Genomic DNA, 17,445 nt, shown 5'->3' with positions numbered 1-17,445 from the left:
TTCAGTAGGTTCCAAGGAATGTGTTTTTTGGATGTTGCGGTGAACACAGATGAATGCCTCCTAATTAGTGTAGTATAGAAGTTGCATTCTGGGTCATCTTGATTTTGAACTGGGCTCTGTAGAGACTCGCCCTACAAACCATTAGCAGAGGGAGCCTCCTCGATTGTTTCACTGTCCTGAGAGATTTTGGGGCAGCCCTTAAGCCAGGGCGGTCCAATGTGTAGCCAAAAGGCTGCATGCAGCCCTCGTTGCCTTTTTGGGTGGTCTTCAACAATATTTGAGCCCCCCCCCCAAAAAAAAAACTGCCTTCCCAAAGCAGGGTAAGGGAGGCACTGGGCTTTGGGAAGGCGATGCAGGGGCTCTGGCAGTATCCTAGAGTCCTCCTTCCCAAAGCTTAGTTACTGCTTTCCCAGCTTTGAGGAGACACGATGACTCTAGGACTCTTGCCAGAGCCTTTCCCTGCTACAAAAGTGCAACTGACACTTTCATTGTATAGTTTTTGTCATATGCTGAAGATACACCTCTTTGCCCTGGCCTTTGAGATTTTTAGCAGTAGAGATTTTTAGGATCCTTGCTATTCATCTGATTGAAATATTAAAATTAGTTTAAAACAATTAGCATTCTACATGGTTGAAACGTGTTCTGGTGAAGGGCTGTTAAACAATCTAATAATTAACAACAGGCAGAGTCGAGGCATCCGTATCAACTTAACACATTTTGACTAACTCCCTCCTCCACATCATTGGGGTCTCCTTTGAAACATAGGTTTGCAACTTCAGCCACACAGCACAACGGTCAGGGATTTTTATTTAACGACAACAGCAGACCAGTTCAAGGAATGATTCGTTCAAGTTTAGCAGCAACCGACCACTCTGCCACCAAGACAAACATGTATGGTTTGCATTGCTAAGTGGTAGACGGGCATAGCGATGGCTCAATGGAAGACATGATGGAGGTGGTGCCTCTGGCTACCCACCAAAAGAACATTGTTCCCAACGCCACTGGGGTTAAATTGTAGAGATGAATCTTCCACATTGGCGCAAGAGATTTGGTGGTGGTGATGGAAGGGACAGCAAACCAAAAATATGATGAGGAAGGAATGGCTCTTTGTGGCCCACCACACACACCAAGTTGGTCCCTCTTGTCATCCCTCCATAACAGTCCAGCCCTGGCTTCATTTTCCCTGTTCACAATCACACCTTTTCCTCTAATGAAGGGGAAAGGGGAGCCTGTGGCCCTCCAAGTCTTGCTAGACTTCAGCTCCCACCAGTCCCAGCCAGCATGGCCAGTGGACCAGGGACAATGGGAGTTGCAGTCCTGTGACATTTGGAGAGCCCATTCCCTGTGCTAGAGGGTTGGGATTTGACTAGTGTTCACCAGCTTGGAAAGGAATAGGTGTACTTCTAAAGTGCTAATAAATAATGATATTCGACACATGAGGATGCCAACACTGGGCATGGTGCCTACCCGGCTGCCACCATGAACAGTGGGATCCAGTAAATCTTCACACATACACAGCTTATACAATGATTTCCTCCCGGGAAGAGAGAGAGTGGCTGAAATTGCAAATGGACCACTGTTTGAGGCAGGATCAGTAGAGCTTGTAGTTCCAGTAGCCAGAAAACACAGAGATCTGGAAAATAAGAGGGGGAGAGGTTGTCAGAAGCCGCATCATGCTCCTGCTCAAGACATCTGTTTGGCAACCCCCAACCTAAGGTTTCCCATCCCTGCTGTAAAAAGCTAATTGGTGTGGAATCCAAGAATGAGCAGGGAATGGGGATCCTTAATTCAAATCTCACTTTTGTCACAAACTTAGAGGTTGTCTAAGCCTTCACATCCCATCCTCCCAAATCTGAAATATGGGGATAATATCAACCTGCCTTGACAGGGCTGTTGGTTCATTTTTCCTTTGCATTTTACTTGAAATAGACTTAGCTGTAGCAGTCTAAATGCTCTAAATGTGCTATATTATTGCTAAGGGTTACTATCTATACATCAGCAGGACATATGCTTTTAAGTTTCACACAATCCAATGCTATTTGCCTTGCCCCCAGTGTGTCTCCTTTTTCCACATCAGATACAGAACTAGCACTTCACTAAGTATACCAGAAGTAGTCAACGTGGTGCCCTCCACATGCCCACTCAGCCCCAGCTAACATAGTTAATGGTCAGGGATGATGGCAATCCAACAGCTTCTGTAAGGCATCACACTGACTGCCGCTGCAAAATACTTTCAACATCCAGCAGCCTCCCCTGGCCCCCAAAAGCAAGGAATGCCCTTTGCCAACCACGTTCTCTCTTTCCACCACCCGACCTTGTCCTTCAGCTGCTGGCACAGCTGCAGGGAGACCGTGAAAAAAACCAGGGCGTCATTCAGCCAGGGCACGACACACTCCACTTTGTGGACATGGTTCACTTCATATCTTTGGTTGTTGAACTCACTGCAGAGAGAGAGAGAGATATGATGGGCACAGGGAGGTTACACAGACAAAATTCCACCCTGTTCCCTCAGGCCTTCTTCACCATAGTGTGATGGTATGTATGTATGTATGTATGTATGTATGTATGTATTTATTTATTTATTTATTTAAATGTGTATACCACCCTATACCCACAGGTCTCAACATAAAATCACAAAATACACAATAAAAACAAAACAATCCAACTTACAACATGGCCCCTGGGTTGTGTAGTATGGACCCTCCAGCCGGTCTGAAGTTCTGGGGGAGGAAATAAAAAATTACCACCCATGGATTTTCAAAGAAGGAAACAGTTGTTCTGTGTAGATTCCACAAGCTTTCTTTATTATAGAGATGATGTGAATAGTGTACTTACAATCTCAACATTTTTTCTGCTTCCTTAGAATCTGTTGTCATTTCCTGACTCTTAAATTAGAGAGATATGGTGTTGCCTTCAACTAAGTTCTACCCAAGAGTAGATCCACTGAAAGTAATGGACTAATTCAGGTCCATTCATTTCAACAGCTCTACTCTGAGTAGAACTTGCTCACTTACAACCCACAAACATTTACCCAGCTAGTCAGAGCTTGTGCAATAGTCTTTCACAACACCCCCTTGAAGTAGTGATAGTACATACAAAGGAGAAAGATGTTAAGCAGCTGCTTCTGGGCCTCATCTACAGTTTTGCCACAACTATCACCAGTGAAGATCCACCAACACATTTAAAATCAAGGCGCTTGGTTGGACCTACAAATGGCTTATGACCCTCAGCTGTATTAACCACAATATTTCGCATTTGGAACCAATGCTCTAACGCTGACCTTCTCCCCAATTGGTAAGGGATGTCTCCTGAGTAGGATTACAGTAGAGTAGACCCCTGCCCTGGGAGCGAGCTGGGGGTTACGTTCTATTTATTTGTATTTTAGGAGATTTATAAACAGCCCTTCAGCATTTTCCCGGTACCTTTGTAGAACTGGGTTGCAGAGCATGCAGCTGATAGACAGTCAAGCAGAGCTTATTCAGGTTGATGTAGAAATTGACGAGGATGTCTGGAGGTAGAGCAGGAGTGAACATTTTCTGCAGGGAAAGCAAAACCAGTGTATCATTAAGGTCCTTCATTTCTTACCCACTGAAAATACCAGGTTTCAATACATGCAGGACTGTGAACAAGTATCCCTTGAGGACAGTAGTCTTCATTTTTTCCCCTGACCTTTAAATCAAACATGCATTTGGGGACCCATTCCTTGACTTTTTACGATGTATTTCTATGGTGGTGGCGCAGCTGCTATGATCCACCTTAGATTAGATCATGATTTGGTTGTGGGTTCCAGCTCACCAATTAAGACCAATGCTAGGACAAAGATTCTCAAGAGTGTAAAGCAGGTCTTCCTAGAGGGGTCTGAAGTACTTCTCTGTCAGGAGAAGAAAACATTCCCTTTAGGCCCTGTCACTCAATCACAGGGATAGGAGAAAAACAGAACACCCAGCAGCGGAGCATATACCCGTGCTGCCCAGGGCAGGCACGCTCCCAAGGCGGGCGGGGCACAGAGGGTGCCCTCCCAGGCGCGGGATAGCCGCTCGGGTGCATGGAGTAGCACGCGTGCCCTGGAGCCGGGGACGGAGCGAGCCACCAATGGCGGACATTCAGCGCACCGCCCACCTGCGACTCCTAAACTTCCCCCAGCTGTCAAAATGAAGGGGGAAGGGAATGCTGCAGGAACGTGGCACAGCTCCCCCCCCCTTTACCCATCGGCTCGCGGTAGGCTTGGGAGTCGCGGGTGGGTGGTGCACCGAATGTCACCCCCCTCAGCGAAGACACCTAGGGTGTTCTGCCCCCACCGCACCCCCTTTCCTCCACCCCTGGGAATACCAACCCACTGTTTTACAACCGTTGCATCACTGCTGCAAAGATGGTGATGGATCTTTTTTCTATTCTGAAAGTCCCAGTCTCTCAACTGGGCAAATACAAATTGGCAGACTGGGCCAAGATCACTGGCCCCTCTGCATCAACATCTTTGGTGTCAACATTGGCAGGCTGGCGCTCCCTGACCTAAAGATTTCAGGAGTTAAACAAAGAGCAATGCATCAGGGGCCACCTGTTAATATTAATGAGAGGCAGAAACATCCAGTTCACCAAAACTGCTGCCCTCCCAAGGGCAAAGAGTCCCTCTGCTCCTATTTGTAACAGTTCTTTTCTGATCACATGCAGTCACAGGAAACTTTGTGAGCAAAATTTGTCTGCTGCAGCATGCCAGCAGCCCCCGTCTAGCAGCAGCCACCAGCTCCTTGTGAGTGGGAAATCTCAGAAGGGCCCACTGCACCTGTCTCCCCCATTGCCAACGTTGAACAATTTACCACATCATGTAAAGTATTACTAGGGAATGGATTTGGTTTCCCTGAGCTTGCATGTTGCAAGCAACATTCTAGTCCTCATGGATGTGCAATTAAAAAAAACAAACGCCCAGGAAATACATTCTCAAAGCTCAGGAGACAAAGGCAACTTTGTAGGTAGGACTTTCAGAGTCTTGGAGATGGAAGCCAAGGTGGGAGGAGGACTACTACTACTGCTTCTTGACTTTTGTAGCCTTGCTGTTGCCAATAACTTAGAACCTAAGCCATTCACACAGTACAGCAGGTTTAATGCAAGTATACACAAAGCTGGACTTTTCTTAGCACACAACTAAGATTACTCTTAACAGAGATTTGAGTGGGCTGGAGCAGGTGTGTGCTTATCCCTTCCTGAGAGACTGACAAAGGCAGTTACCGTAACACCACTAGAGGCGATTTCTGGCAGAGTCAAAGTAGCTGGAGTGGTGAGCCGATTCCGAGCTCTTGTCAACTGCAGCATCACTGCATCCATCAACTGGTGTGGAGAGAGGAGGAGGAAGGCAGAGAGAAAAACCCGCAATTTTATTTAGACTGATTCAGAGATGTGGCTGAAAAGTCTTAGTCATATGACATTACTCCAAAATGGCTTTCAGTGTATCAAGAACCAAGCGTAACCCTGGCCTCTCAGGTACCCCGGAGCTTTCTTCATATGCACAAATCATAGCTGATGCTTAGGGTCAATCAGAAACATTTCATTTGAGTGTTAGCAAGAAACTGCCCCTAAAACAAACTGCCTTCCTGGATTAAGTCAAAGGTCCCTCTAATCTCCCTGACACCAACTGCCCCGTGAGCAGGACCCCAGGAGAAGGTGGGAAGGAGGCAAAGACCACACCAAGGCCTGCTCTAGCTGGACTATCACCCTTCTCTCCCCTGATGATTCTACCACCAATTGCCCTGTGGGAAGGATCCTGATGACTTTATGTGTGGATATCGTTCACTGAGGTTTTGGAAAACGTGGGCTTCTAAACAGCCTTAGAATAATTTGAATTCTGAAAGGTGGGACTGAAAAATGGTATCAATAAATAAATTAAAGTCCAGTATTCTATTAACAGCTATGGACAGCCAGGATTCTTACAAGCCAGATATCCTACCTCTGAGCATGGAGGCTCTATTTCCTATCTAATCTATCTAAGTCAATGGTCATCGCTACACCTTCTATATTAATTTCCCATTACACATGTCTGAAATCTTTTGTGACCTACGTGGAAAGGAAGAAAAACCCTTCTGTGTAAGGGTAAGTTATGCCTCTGAATACTGGATGGCTGTTGCCTTCATGCCCTGCTTCTCGGCATCTCTGAGTTTTTTAATTGGAGACGAGATGGGCATTTGGCCTGATCCAGCAGGGCCTTTTAAAGTTCTGCTGGTTGCATACTAAGCCAGAGGAGTAGTGCTGTCTGTTCTGGGAGCAGCTCTCCAAAGTCCCAGGTAGATTTCCTTCCCTGTTCTATGACCATTTGCCCTTTAACAAGAGATGCAAAGGAAAGAATCTGGGACCAGACGAATGCTAAACCTGTGTCCTCTCAGGGCCATCAAGCCACAGCTTTGTCCCACAATTGTTCCAGTTGCAGGTGAAGTGTTCGCTCATCTAGAAAAGTGACTGCCCCCAAGGAGAACGGAAGCAAGCACAATTCTCACCTTGAGGACCTCACATCCTGTCTTGAACTGGTAATTGGAGCCTCTGTTGGTAAGCAGGTAGATCGCTTGGTTGACATGATTCCTTGCATCCTGGATCTGAAAAAAGCACAAAGGGCAGCCCATCAGCATGCTGGGCCAAAGCAGGCAAAGAGAGTTTTGAACTTAGAAGCACACAAAATCAGCACAAACAAGATGCAAGAAGATGGGTTTGCAGTCATCATACCTGCTGGAGTTTCCATTGTTTATCATCCCGGAATGCAAAGTGTAGGAGTTGGTTATTCCTGGGCATTTTTAAGTTAATATCCTGAGAAACAGAGAGGGGTGATGAAGGGTGCATACACACAGCATACATTCATAGCAGTTCGCTACTAATGAAAGTCTAGCAGAGACTACTCTGACCCTCCCACCCTATTTCTGATTATTGAGCTCAGGATGCTGAGTCCTGGAAGTACTGTATCAGGCGCTACATTTCTATAGGAGGAACAACAAGCTGGAGAAAGCACCTTTTCTGAGAGGCAAAAAACATTATTCTGTTTGATGCCTATGTGGTATTAGGGTATAGGATTGACAATCAGATTAATGGCCATTTTCAGCCCTACACTGGATGCATCTGCTAACCAGTAGTTGGTTAACTGGCTTGGGAAAGTCAGCAGTGGAAAGTCATTACATCAGGTTGCAGAGCAAGGAAGAAGGGTTGTTTTGTCACCTCTATTGAGGAGCCAGCTGCCTCAACTGTCACCTAGTGGCAGCTGTTCCATCAGGCCACCTGAATTGCTGCTATTCCAGCTAGCCCTTTGGAAGAATTGTAACTTTAAGAGCTGGGGATTGAGCTTCCTTTTTCCCTGTTCTGTTCCTCTTGTGTGTCATGTCTTTTATTGATCTTTCTATGCTGCTCAAGGCCTTTCTGGCCAAAGAGAGGGGTCAAATTATTTGAATTACTTGATGCCAAGTAAATCACCAGCTCTGTGCAATACCTGGCTCACCTTAACCACTGCAGCAAAAACAAGCAAAGTCCTCAAATAATCAGTGGCCCAGGAAATTGGTTTTCCAGGGGCCTCAGTAACATACTGAAATGCTGTGCCTGGTTGAACAGTTAACAAACAACAGGGAGTAGAGAAAGATGCAACCCCCTCCTGGGTCAATCACTGCGAAGCCACAGTTTAAGCTGCAAGCTCTCAAATAAAAATACTGTTTCAGGAATTACTGAAGTGGCACCTCCAGGTGCACCTGTGCCTGCAGAGGCTCTTCCTGGCCCCAACAGGGCCCCCTCCCTACAGTTAAGCTTCAAAGAAGCACTCTGTTGTAGCCAGTGGAACAGGTTGTAATATGTGCTCGATTGTGGTGGTGTGTGTATGTGTGGCGCCCACAACAGTTTCTCCAGTTTGCAAATGTGCCCCAAAAGGTTGGTGAGCAGTGTTTCCCAAGCTTGGGTCTCCAGCTGTTTTTGGACTACAACTCCCATCCTCAGCTAGCAGGACCAGTGGCCAGGGATGATGGGAATTGTAGTCCCAAAACAGCTGGAGACTCAAGAATGAGAAACACTGATTTGGAGCATGCAGTAGTCCTACAGTTCATGGGGGACACACAAAAAGTCAAATTCCTCTCTTGGATTTATTGTTACTAACCCCTTTGGGATTAGAGGCCATGTTTATCTGCAATGCAGCAATAGTGAACTGAGGCTGAAAGAAGTTTGCTTAACCATCTGGGGAATCTACAACCAGGCCTCAATAACAATCCTAAGAGATCTGCATGGTATGTTGCCTGGCACTGATGGTGTGTTGGCTGCACTGCTGACATGGAAACCAAAAGCAGCAGGTAACCATTAAGCATGAGCAGCAATTCCAGGGCAGGGGTTTCATGGTCCCTGCGGCCTTTGAAAGATAATTCAGCAAGGTAAATGGCAAAGGCTCAGGTGAGCAAGTTGGTTATTTATCTTATTACAGCAGAGGTGCATCTGTGCCATACATTCACAGCATTCTTACAGCACTTCAAACAGTTGCAGCTTCCCCCAAAGAATTATGGGAGTTGTAGTTTGTTACGGGCACTGAGAGCTGTTAGGAGACGTCTCTATTCCCTTCTTAGAGCTACAATTTCCAGAGTGGTTTAACAAACAACCTCTCTACTCAGGTTACTGTAGCTCTGGGAGGGGACTAGGAGTATTCTAACAAATCTCAGCACCCTTAACAAACTACAGTTCCCAGGATTTTTGAGGCGAAGCCACAACTGTTTAAACTGCTGTAATAGTACTTAAATGTATAGTGGCCCAAGTGAAAAATAAGCTAGAATTCCCCCAAGAGGAGATCTGCTGACATGCCAAGAGTGTTGGAAGGAGATGAGGTTTTCCTGCCTGGCACCATCAGGGAGGTACCCACTCCCTACCATGTGAAACTTGCATGAGCAAATACTCACAGCCTGGCACAAGGCATCTCCCTGAAGTGTCAGGACTCCCTTCACCTGGTCGGTGCTGAAATAAAAGGCAGTGTTGTTAACATGGATAATAAAATGCATCTAATTCTCACGGGTGTTTGGGGATGTATATATGCAAGCAAACACAAATGGTTCAAAGAGCAGGCCAGTGCTGTTCAGGGATTATATATTTACAGTTCTAACTTCCTCAGTGGAACCATCAGGAATAGACAGCATAAAGAAAGACTTGTGCTATTTCCTGGTTTTTTCTCAGTTGCCGACATACTGCAAACAGCCTCCTTGTATAATTGCGGAAAGTGTGATTGAGCAAAACAAACTCTGTTTGTTATTTAGACATGAATAGTCTCTGTTTCTGCAACAGGAATGTGACCATAAAATTGGGATTGGTTAAGGATCTGATGACAGGATGCACACTGCTCTCAATAAAGTACCAAGTATGGTGGGTCCTCTGTAGCAGTGCATCATCTTCAAATGTAAGCTGGGAAAAGGATTGGATGGATTCTGTGGGCATTCAATCTGGTGGAGGAAGGGGTTCAGCTCCCCGCCCCCCAAAAAGAGCAGATTCATTGTTTATTAGGATGGGTAGGCAATAAACTTTTACAATGTGATGGCAGGGCAATGTCTCTGTTCTATTTTTAAAAACTTTTATCATGCCAACATACCCAACAGTGGTAGAGACACAGATAACAGACCAGCTCTGCTTTGGCTTAACTCCAATTGACCTGGATGCAGCATCGTTCTGGGGCATTTTGAGGGATGGAAAATATGGCAGCAACCAATAGTGATAACCATGTTTCCTTCCTCTAAAGTGTCCTAAAATGACACTGCATTCAAGTCATTCTGCAGCTACAAAAAAGATGTTCAGGCTGCTGAGAGCAGAACTGTTCTGTTACAGAGAGCAGTGCTAACAAAAAAATGGTTAAGGAAGCTGCCCATCCACCCTCACATTGCTTAAGTAAGAGGCCTCCATGATGGCAGCAAATTTTTACTATGTATTACCCCTCACAATCAGAGAAATGGCCAGTTTGCGGTCTCTGAATAAGGCTTACGAAATCTGGGAGGGGAGCATTTTGGCACAGTCCTACCTCAAAACTCAAAGCTGTTATATCCACAGGCAGAGGAAGAACAGACAACAGCTAGAGGAAATGGGAGTTCTCTTCATCCCGCCCCCTCCCAGCCTGAGCAGTTGGTTCAGAAGTGTCCACCCACCCACTTGGACATTCAGCCCTTTATGGAAACAACAAGGCTGAGGACCAGAGCCAGGGAAGGTACACACATCTTTCTGATTGCTTTGCACCTTTCTAGTGGTCCCCTTTGAAGAATTTAAAACACATCTTCTCCTATATAGCCCTGGGGCTTTTAATAAAAACAAAGCAAAAAACTGCCATTGTTATTTATACGTCTTAAGGCGTTGCAGTTCGGAAGGAGCTTACAATCTAAATAGAGTGGGGGAAATGTCCAAAGGCAGGAGGGACAGACAGATGGATCAGTAATGAAGGCAAGCACTGCAATATGAAATTAAAGTTTGGCTACCATTGGGAATGAGGACCAAGGGAGATAATAAACCTAAGGGTAAGAAGAAAAAGTGATTTTAAATCAGGTGTTCAGAGGGAGACTTGACCCAGCATACACAAGAGGAGGGGTATCTTGGGCCAGGATACAGGGTGCAGCTCTCCACGCCCCTCTGTCCAGCGCCCTTGGGATTCTCCCCAGGCCTCACCCCTCATTGTTCTGTACTCTCCTTGAGGGATGTTGCCTGGCCGGAATGTGATAGTGCCTCTTGCTTGCCTGGATGGAGAGATGTGTATCTGGAAACTTCTGCATGGCTGGAATCTAGCCTACTGTACAAATCTGTGGCTCCACCCACTTTTGCATCTGGCACCGCCCACCATGGTCACAGGGCCCTTGGGCTGAAAAAGGTTCTAAGCTCCTAACATACACACTCAGAGAATACATTCCACACAAGGGGAGAAGGCAGCAAAGGAGAATGGATGGAGCTATTGAAGGGCAAGGATGAGAGGGATCATATCAGCTCCAACGTATGCTTCTAATTTAAACTTAATTACACTGACAGAAGCTGAATAGTTTTTTAATTTTGACTCACAGAGGCTTCCTGAGATGCTGCCTGAGAAACAACTTTTGTCTGAGCAGCATGGTGTGGTGGGAAGTGGCAATGTAAGCTCCCAGACTTGGCTTCCCCCGCACTGGCTGGCCTTAGCCAAGTCCACTTTGCTTCCCCTCCCCTCTAGAGCTGCGACAAGGAGACAACAGTTGCAAATCATGTTGCCCATGAAGATCTCCATACGTACTTTGAACTACCCAGAATAAAGTTCTCCTGCTTGATGGGTCCCTCTGAACCGCTCACAGGCAAAGTAAAGCGATGAGAAGCCTCCTGAGCAAGAAAGAAGCAGAGAAGAATGAGTGCCGCAGACACAAGCTGCCTCCCAAAGTTTCTTCTTCTTCTTCTTCTTCTTGGGTTAGAAACTCAGAAAAGTGGCAAGACCACTCTGGTTCACACAAAAATAAAACCAATGCTATAACCTACCTCCTGCTTCCACACTTCTCTATTATTTTTAAATACTTTGAACAGATGCACCAGTTTCCTGTTTCTGGGAAATTTTATTCATCTCATGAACTTTAAGTACTTCACGGCTATCTATCTACACACACACTTCTTGGCTCAGTTAAAAAACCCCACGAGTAATCTTCATTCATCCACCTGAACAGACACAGCATAGCCGCCAAAAGCGGAAGTCTTTCAATCTCTCTCTGAAGTTGTAATTCTGATATCTGGACTGGGCGTGGGGTGAGAAGAGGACAAATCTGGAGTTCACAATTTGGGTCCTTTTTTCATCTCTGCTACAAAGCTGATCTGGCATTTGGCTCTTTGCTGATGAAATTAGTGATTGGCCCTGCTGGTCGCCATACTTGCATACTGTATTCTGGTATCATCATAAGTAGAGACCAGCATTTGGCAACCTAGTACCCTCCAAATATTTTGCACTACAACTCCCATCAGGTCCAGCCAGCACGATGCTCCAAAGCTTATGGAGAGCACCAATTTTTTGCCAAAGGCTAATATACCCAAAGCAACCAAAACCCAGAATCCATAGCAAGTTTGAAATTGTTTTGTAGAGGAACGAGAGGCCTGAGAGGTTGCTAGTATGCCCAGTAACGGCTTCAGACAAAGAAACACACAGTCGGAAGAAATATCATTTTTGGGTAAATACCTTCAGAATATCTTGCAGCTGCCGTAGGACAGCATGAACCTCCTCTCGTAAAAGCCACTTGAACTCCTCTTCCTGCAGGGAAAGAAAATACATATTAAAACCCTCTGCATTAATACTCCACATTTCTATAATATGATTCACTGAGAACTTTTGAAATATATTTAGCACTCCAGTGCTACTCTCCTCTTTGTTCCTCCACTCATAAAATCATACACTTGTAGAGTTGGAAGGGACCTTAAGAATCATCTAGTCCAACCCCTGCAATGTAGGAATATGCAGTTATCGCACGAGCGGATCAAACCTGCAACTTTGGCGTTATCTGCACCACCCTCTAACCAACTGAGCTATCCACTCACATCATCACACACAAATGAGTAAGTTCTGCTGAAACTATCCGAAGACATTTAGAATGCTTGTGATCATGCACTTTTAAAAATGAAGATCTTACCCAGGCAGCAAGCTATGCAAGTTAACCAGAACATTTTTATTTAACATTCTTGAAAGTTTCACATGATTTTATTTTGCCTAGAAACTACAGGGTTTTCATTCACATTCAAATCAACACAGAAGTAAAGAGTACACAGGCAATGGCAAAATTGCTTCCTCCTCTTCATTTCCCAAGCACAGAGGGGGATTTCACAAGCTCTTATTGAGTCAGCAAGGCATGGGGTGTCTCCTTGGTTTAGATGGATCAGGTTCTGCTCTGAGAGGGTATTTTTCTGCTGTCCTGCTCTCTCTGCTGAGAAAAAGCCACTCTTTGTTAGCCCTACTCAAATTACAACTGATGGACAAGACTAAAACATGTCCATTAATCTCAATAGCTCTACCCTTTTTGTTGTTGTTGTTTTTACAGTTTTGTGACCAAAGTGCCACAATTCATAGCTTAGATTTTCTACTGCACAAATTGGGCCATACCAATAGAAATATTTGGAAACCCAACATTTACCTAAATCAGTGGTGTCCAAACTTTTTTCAAAGAGGGCCAGATTTGATGAAGTGAAGGGCCGTGAGGGCCGACCAAAGGGCCAACCAAAGTTGTTAACCTTTTTTTTAGGATTGAAGCTGTTGAGGGTTTTTCAGGATTTTACCCCAGGATATAAACTGCCACAGGGGCCGGATTAAAGCGAGTGGCGGGCTGTATTAGGCCCCCGAAACAGACTTTGGACATGCCTGATCTAAATAAATCACCCCTGAGCCTTATAGTTGCAGAGACATGTACATATGGAGCTTCCAGCAAGGCTCAATTTTGAACTGAGCATGCCTCCTAGTCCCTTCCCCACGACTCACGGTCTTACCACCACTCCTCAATTTATTGACCTGGTTCCGACTTTGACAAAATAAACTGTGGAAACCACCACCCCCAGCATCTTTCCCTATCATGCAATGACATCTCAATGTCTGTTCCCAAATAATTCTGGAAAGGTTTGGTTCAAAGAGGAAACCAACTATTCACAACGCTGACAACAATCCACTTGTTTACACAGGAGTGAATCCAAAAGCACCACATGGCTTCAGATAAACAGAAGCACTGCTGGATCCAGAAGGGGCGGTGGAGCCACAGTAAGACTATATCCCCAAGGGCACCTTGAACATTCTTCTCCAGCTTTTATGAACACAAACTAATTCTTTCAGAGTCTCTTGAACCTTGACAGCACCTACACAGCTTTAATAATTAACTTGCATCTATTTCTAAGAGGCTGTCTTCATTTACTTTTAAGGATAAAGGCACAGGGTAGGAGCCAAATCTTACCTCCCACCACCCAACCATGTTCTCTGGGGAACCTCTTAGGTCCAAACTGTCAGGTTACTTTTCATTTATGCATTTCTACTTGAATACAGATGCCTCCAGATCTTCTGCATTTAACAGCTGATCAGCACCACTGAGTGAAACCCCTAAAAGTGCCCATCTGATACTGAGAGTTTGATACTGAGATACTGAGAGTACATTTCCCATGCTGGGCATGCACACAGGTTACTTGATGTAGAGTTCTCCATCTGTACAGCAGTCTGTCATGTTGTACACGCTAAAACTGTACTCCAAGTGTGGAAATGCACCATGAATCACTCCCACTGGGTAAGGGTGAATCTGGTTAGGATCAAGGAGTTCACAAACAAACAAAAAATGCTGCATGTAAACTGAATAACCTTTTGCCACTAAGACAACTTACTCTAGGATGAAGCATTCCTTATGGTGTTGGAGACATTGTGTTACTCAAATGAACACAGTGATATGAACTGAGAATATGCAGCATAGAACTTTTGCTTGAACTAATGTTTAGACAATGCCCCAAGCAATCTGATTAAGGGCCAGAATAGCCTTACTGGCATCAGCAACACATGGGACCTAAACAAATAAATAAATGCTTTGTTTCAGGTCTCAACTGATAAATGCTGCCAGATTAGATTTATGTATATTTAAGACTCTGGAGAAACTTATAAAGCAGGGATGGGAACCCCAGGCCTGTGGGGCCAATCCTCCACCCCACATGCTCCTTGAGTGCTTTTGCCTAACTGAAATGTGTTCCTAAACTGTGATAACGCTTCTTTGCTTGCCTGGATGAAGGGTGGAGGTTTGTGTGTGGAAAAGTTTGCATGGTGGAATGCAAGGTATGGCACAAAGGCATGATTCACACTTTCAAGGCCCACTTTTGCATCTAGCCCTATCCGCTGGAAAGGAATGCAACCCTCAGGCTGAAAAAGATTCCCTACTCCTGCAGTAAAGTCTTCTATTGATGATAAAGCAAAAGTAAGTATTCTGGCACCTTAATAGACTAACAAATTACTATGGAATAAACTCTAGGCCTACACAGTTGAAATCAACAATACTGTTGGTGGATCCTAGCATACAGAACCATATATGCTAAGTTTTCAAGTACTTTAGCCAAGCGGCGCAGACATGTGTTTGGTGCCAAAAAAGCGATAACAATGGTAACTAATGCAGCAGATGAAAACACTGTAGAGTTTACAGATTCCTGAGAAACCTGAGGCATGTCTCCGACCCTCACAGCTCCAGTTAGGATCAAATCTATCAATCTTAATTTTCATCTGAAGCTGCAAAGCAACACACTGGCTATTCAGTGATACTCCACCCCCAACAATATACCTTCTTTTACAATAATATCCAAATAGCAAAGTGACAGACCTTGCTTCTAATTCAGTCCTTTCAGCAACAGCTGTGAATGGCATTTAAGAATTCATGAAGGGAATGCAGAAAACCACTGCACCATCCATGTGCCTTACAGAACCAACCAATGATGTTTCATTGTGCTAGAACTGAACTGTCGACAATTTGTGGATGCAGGCTTAAAGTGCAGAACTATGAACACAAACAAACAGAGACTGACAAATTTAGAGAGGACCATTCCATCAACTCTCCTGATCAATTCTTGTTAAGTAGATTCTCCACATCCAGAGGCAGTACATCTTTGGACACAATTCCAGGAGATCCCAATCATCATGAAACCTTGCTTCTAGGCAGTGGCCTCTGGCTGGCAGTGATTGAGAGAAAATGCTGGACAAGAGGGGTTATTTGCTCAATTCAATAAGGAGAAGTTAATGTTGATGTTATTGCTATCTGCTTGGGGAATGCAAGACAGAGTCTGGGCATATACATGCAGCAGAAGGAAGTGGTAAAGAATCCACAGATGGCAGGATGGACTGTACCTTTTTGGACTGTATGTGTGCAGGGAGTCATTTTATTTAATGGTCCCATGTCTTAAAAAAATCATTGTAACGAGAACACTAGCACAGCAAGGATCAGGCTGGGCAAGAAGACTTGGCTCTGACGAAGAAGCCTTTTAAGACATCAAAGAAGCTTTCAAAAAAGCAATGACTTCCACATCTTGCAGTGTAAAATGCTACAGTCATACTATCACCAACTCAAAGGATGAGAGCATCTCTGCTGGTTTTGACAGAAGTCCACCTCGTCTAGCATCATTTCCAACATGTGTCAAACAGAGGTCTCTTGCAGCCCTTCCTGGATAGATTAGGAATCTAAATTGGGACCTTTTGCATGCAAAGCATATGCTGTGCTACTGAGCTACAACCCCTCCCTGCTCCATGCTTTTGCTCTGCCTAACCTACTTCAGAAGACCAAAGAAGCCTGTGGCACACTAAAGCCTAAAAAATTATTATGACATCAGCTTGTGTGGACTACAGTCCACCCCTCCTGTGTATCAGGCACACTTGCACACACACACAATGTTTGGAGGAATCGGAGGGCAAGGAAATGCAAAAAAACAAGTGCTAGAGACTCAACATCCTCTGGAAATCATAACCTCACAAGTATGCTGTAAGATAAAGTGGGGTCCCTTGCGGGAAGGAACTTTGCCCACCGCCCTGAACTCCTTGAAGGAATTGTTAAGTGGGGTGCAAATCTTATCTAACATGAGTGGTTTTCAAATCATGTCCTGAGTTCCTTGGAAGTATATTGAGTAATTTTATTCCTCAAAGAGGAGATCAGCAACAGTGAACAAACTGCCCCTGAAGACAGCATGCATCAATTCACAAACTCTTGGGCTGGACTCCTTTAAATGCAGTTTAAATGTGCAGCTGAAACTCTCAGCCCAGTTTTTTTCCGGCAATTCATAGAAAGCAGGGGAAAGAACATCAACAGAGCCTGGCTGCTGGATCAGCCCAATGGCCCATCTAGTCCACCATCCTGCTACCCTAGTGACCAAACAGATGCATCTATAGGGAAGCCCACAAGGAGGACCTGAGTGACAGCACTCTCTCTGTGCTGGCAACTTATTTCAGGATGGTGATGATGACGACGATGATAAATATCATTATGAAATAAGGTAATTATAATTTCATGGGAGGATGAGGCGCCAGCTCCGCGATGCTGTGGAGTGACGTCACGCACCGCCGATGCCGGCGCGGGTGACGTCACGCACGGCCCCGCTCCACACCAAAGGGGTTGAGCCAGGCAGAGCCGCTTTCGGTCCCTCAGGGCTGAACAGAGGCGCCTCGGCTTCTCCCGGCCAAGTGGGAAGGAGACGCCGCCGCCTCCGCCTCCGAACCCAGCTGCAACAGCAACGCGGCCGGCCGCCCCAGCCGCTCTCTCACCAGTACAGCCCTCTCGGCCGCGCTCGCCAGCGCCGCCATCCTCATAGCCGCGCCGCCTCTCGTCCGCCGCTCGCCAGACCCAGATCGATAACCGCCTCACGGAGATGCTCCACGGACCCGACCGCTTGACTTGAGGCGATGCGTGAAGCGCGGGCTCTTCCCTCCCCTTCGCTCCTTATTGGGCAGGAGCTTCAAGAGAAGCCGTTCTTATTGGCCAGTTCTGAAAGGCCTTGCCTAGA

The 17,445-nt window shown here is 45.5% G+C and overlaps 1 protein-coding gene across 2 annotated transcripts; it reads right to left on the bottom strand.

Annotated features, from left to right (window-relative positions):
* Window positions 1-790: 790 nt before the first annotated feature.
* Window positions 791-17,445, bottom strand: ROGDI (rogdi atypical leucine zipper). Of its 2 annotated transcripts, XM_083414274.1 has the most exons (11): window positions 17,207-17,431; window positions 12,140-12,211; window positions 11,219-11,301; window positions 8,892-8,946; window positions 6,706-6,786; window positions 6,483-6,578; window positions 5,224-5,322; window positions 3,423-3,536; window positions 2,671-2,720; window positions 2,315-2,441; window positions 791-1,633 (listed from the first exon to the last, which is right to left on the bottom strand). In XM_083414274.1, the coding sequence occupies exons 1-11, from the start codon at window positions 17,249-17,251 to the stop codon at window positions 1,592-1,594; spliced, it is 864 nt and encodes a 287-aa protein (XP_083270400.1). In that variant the 5' UTR covers window positions 17,252-17,431; the 3' UTR covers window positions 791-1,591. The 2 variants fall into 2 exon arrangements, with proteins under 2 accessions (XP_083270400.1, XP_083270399.1); XM_083414273.1 differs by lacking the exon at window positions 791-1,633 and having other exon boundaries at window positions 1,640-2,441; window positions 17,207-17,445.

This window comes from Podarcis tiliguerta, assembly GCF_965153285.1.
Source record: "Podarcis tiliguerta genome assembly, chromosome: 14".
In the NCBI taxonomy this organism is placed as follows: domain Eukaryota; kingdom Metazoa; phylum Chordata; class Lepidosauria; order Squamata; family Lacertidae; genus Podarcis; species Podarcis tiliguerta.
Note: the sequence above shows the minus strand (reverse complement) of the source record. Positions and strands in the feature narration are given on the sequence as shown.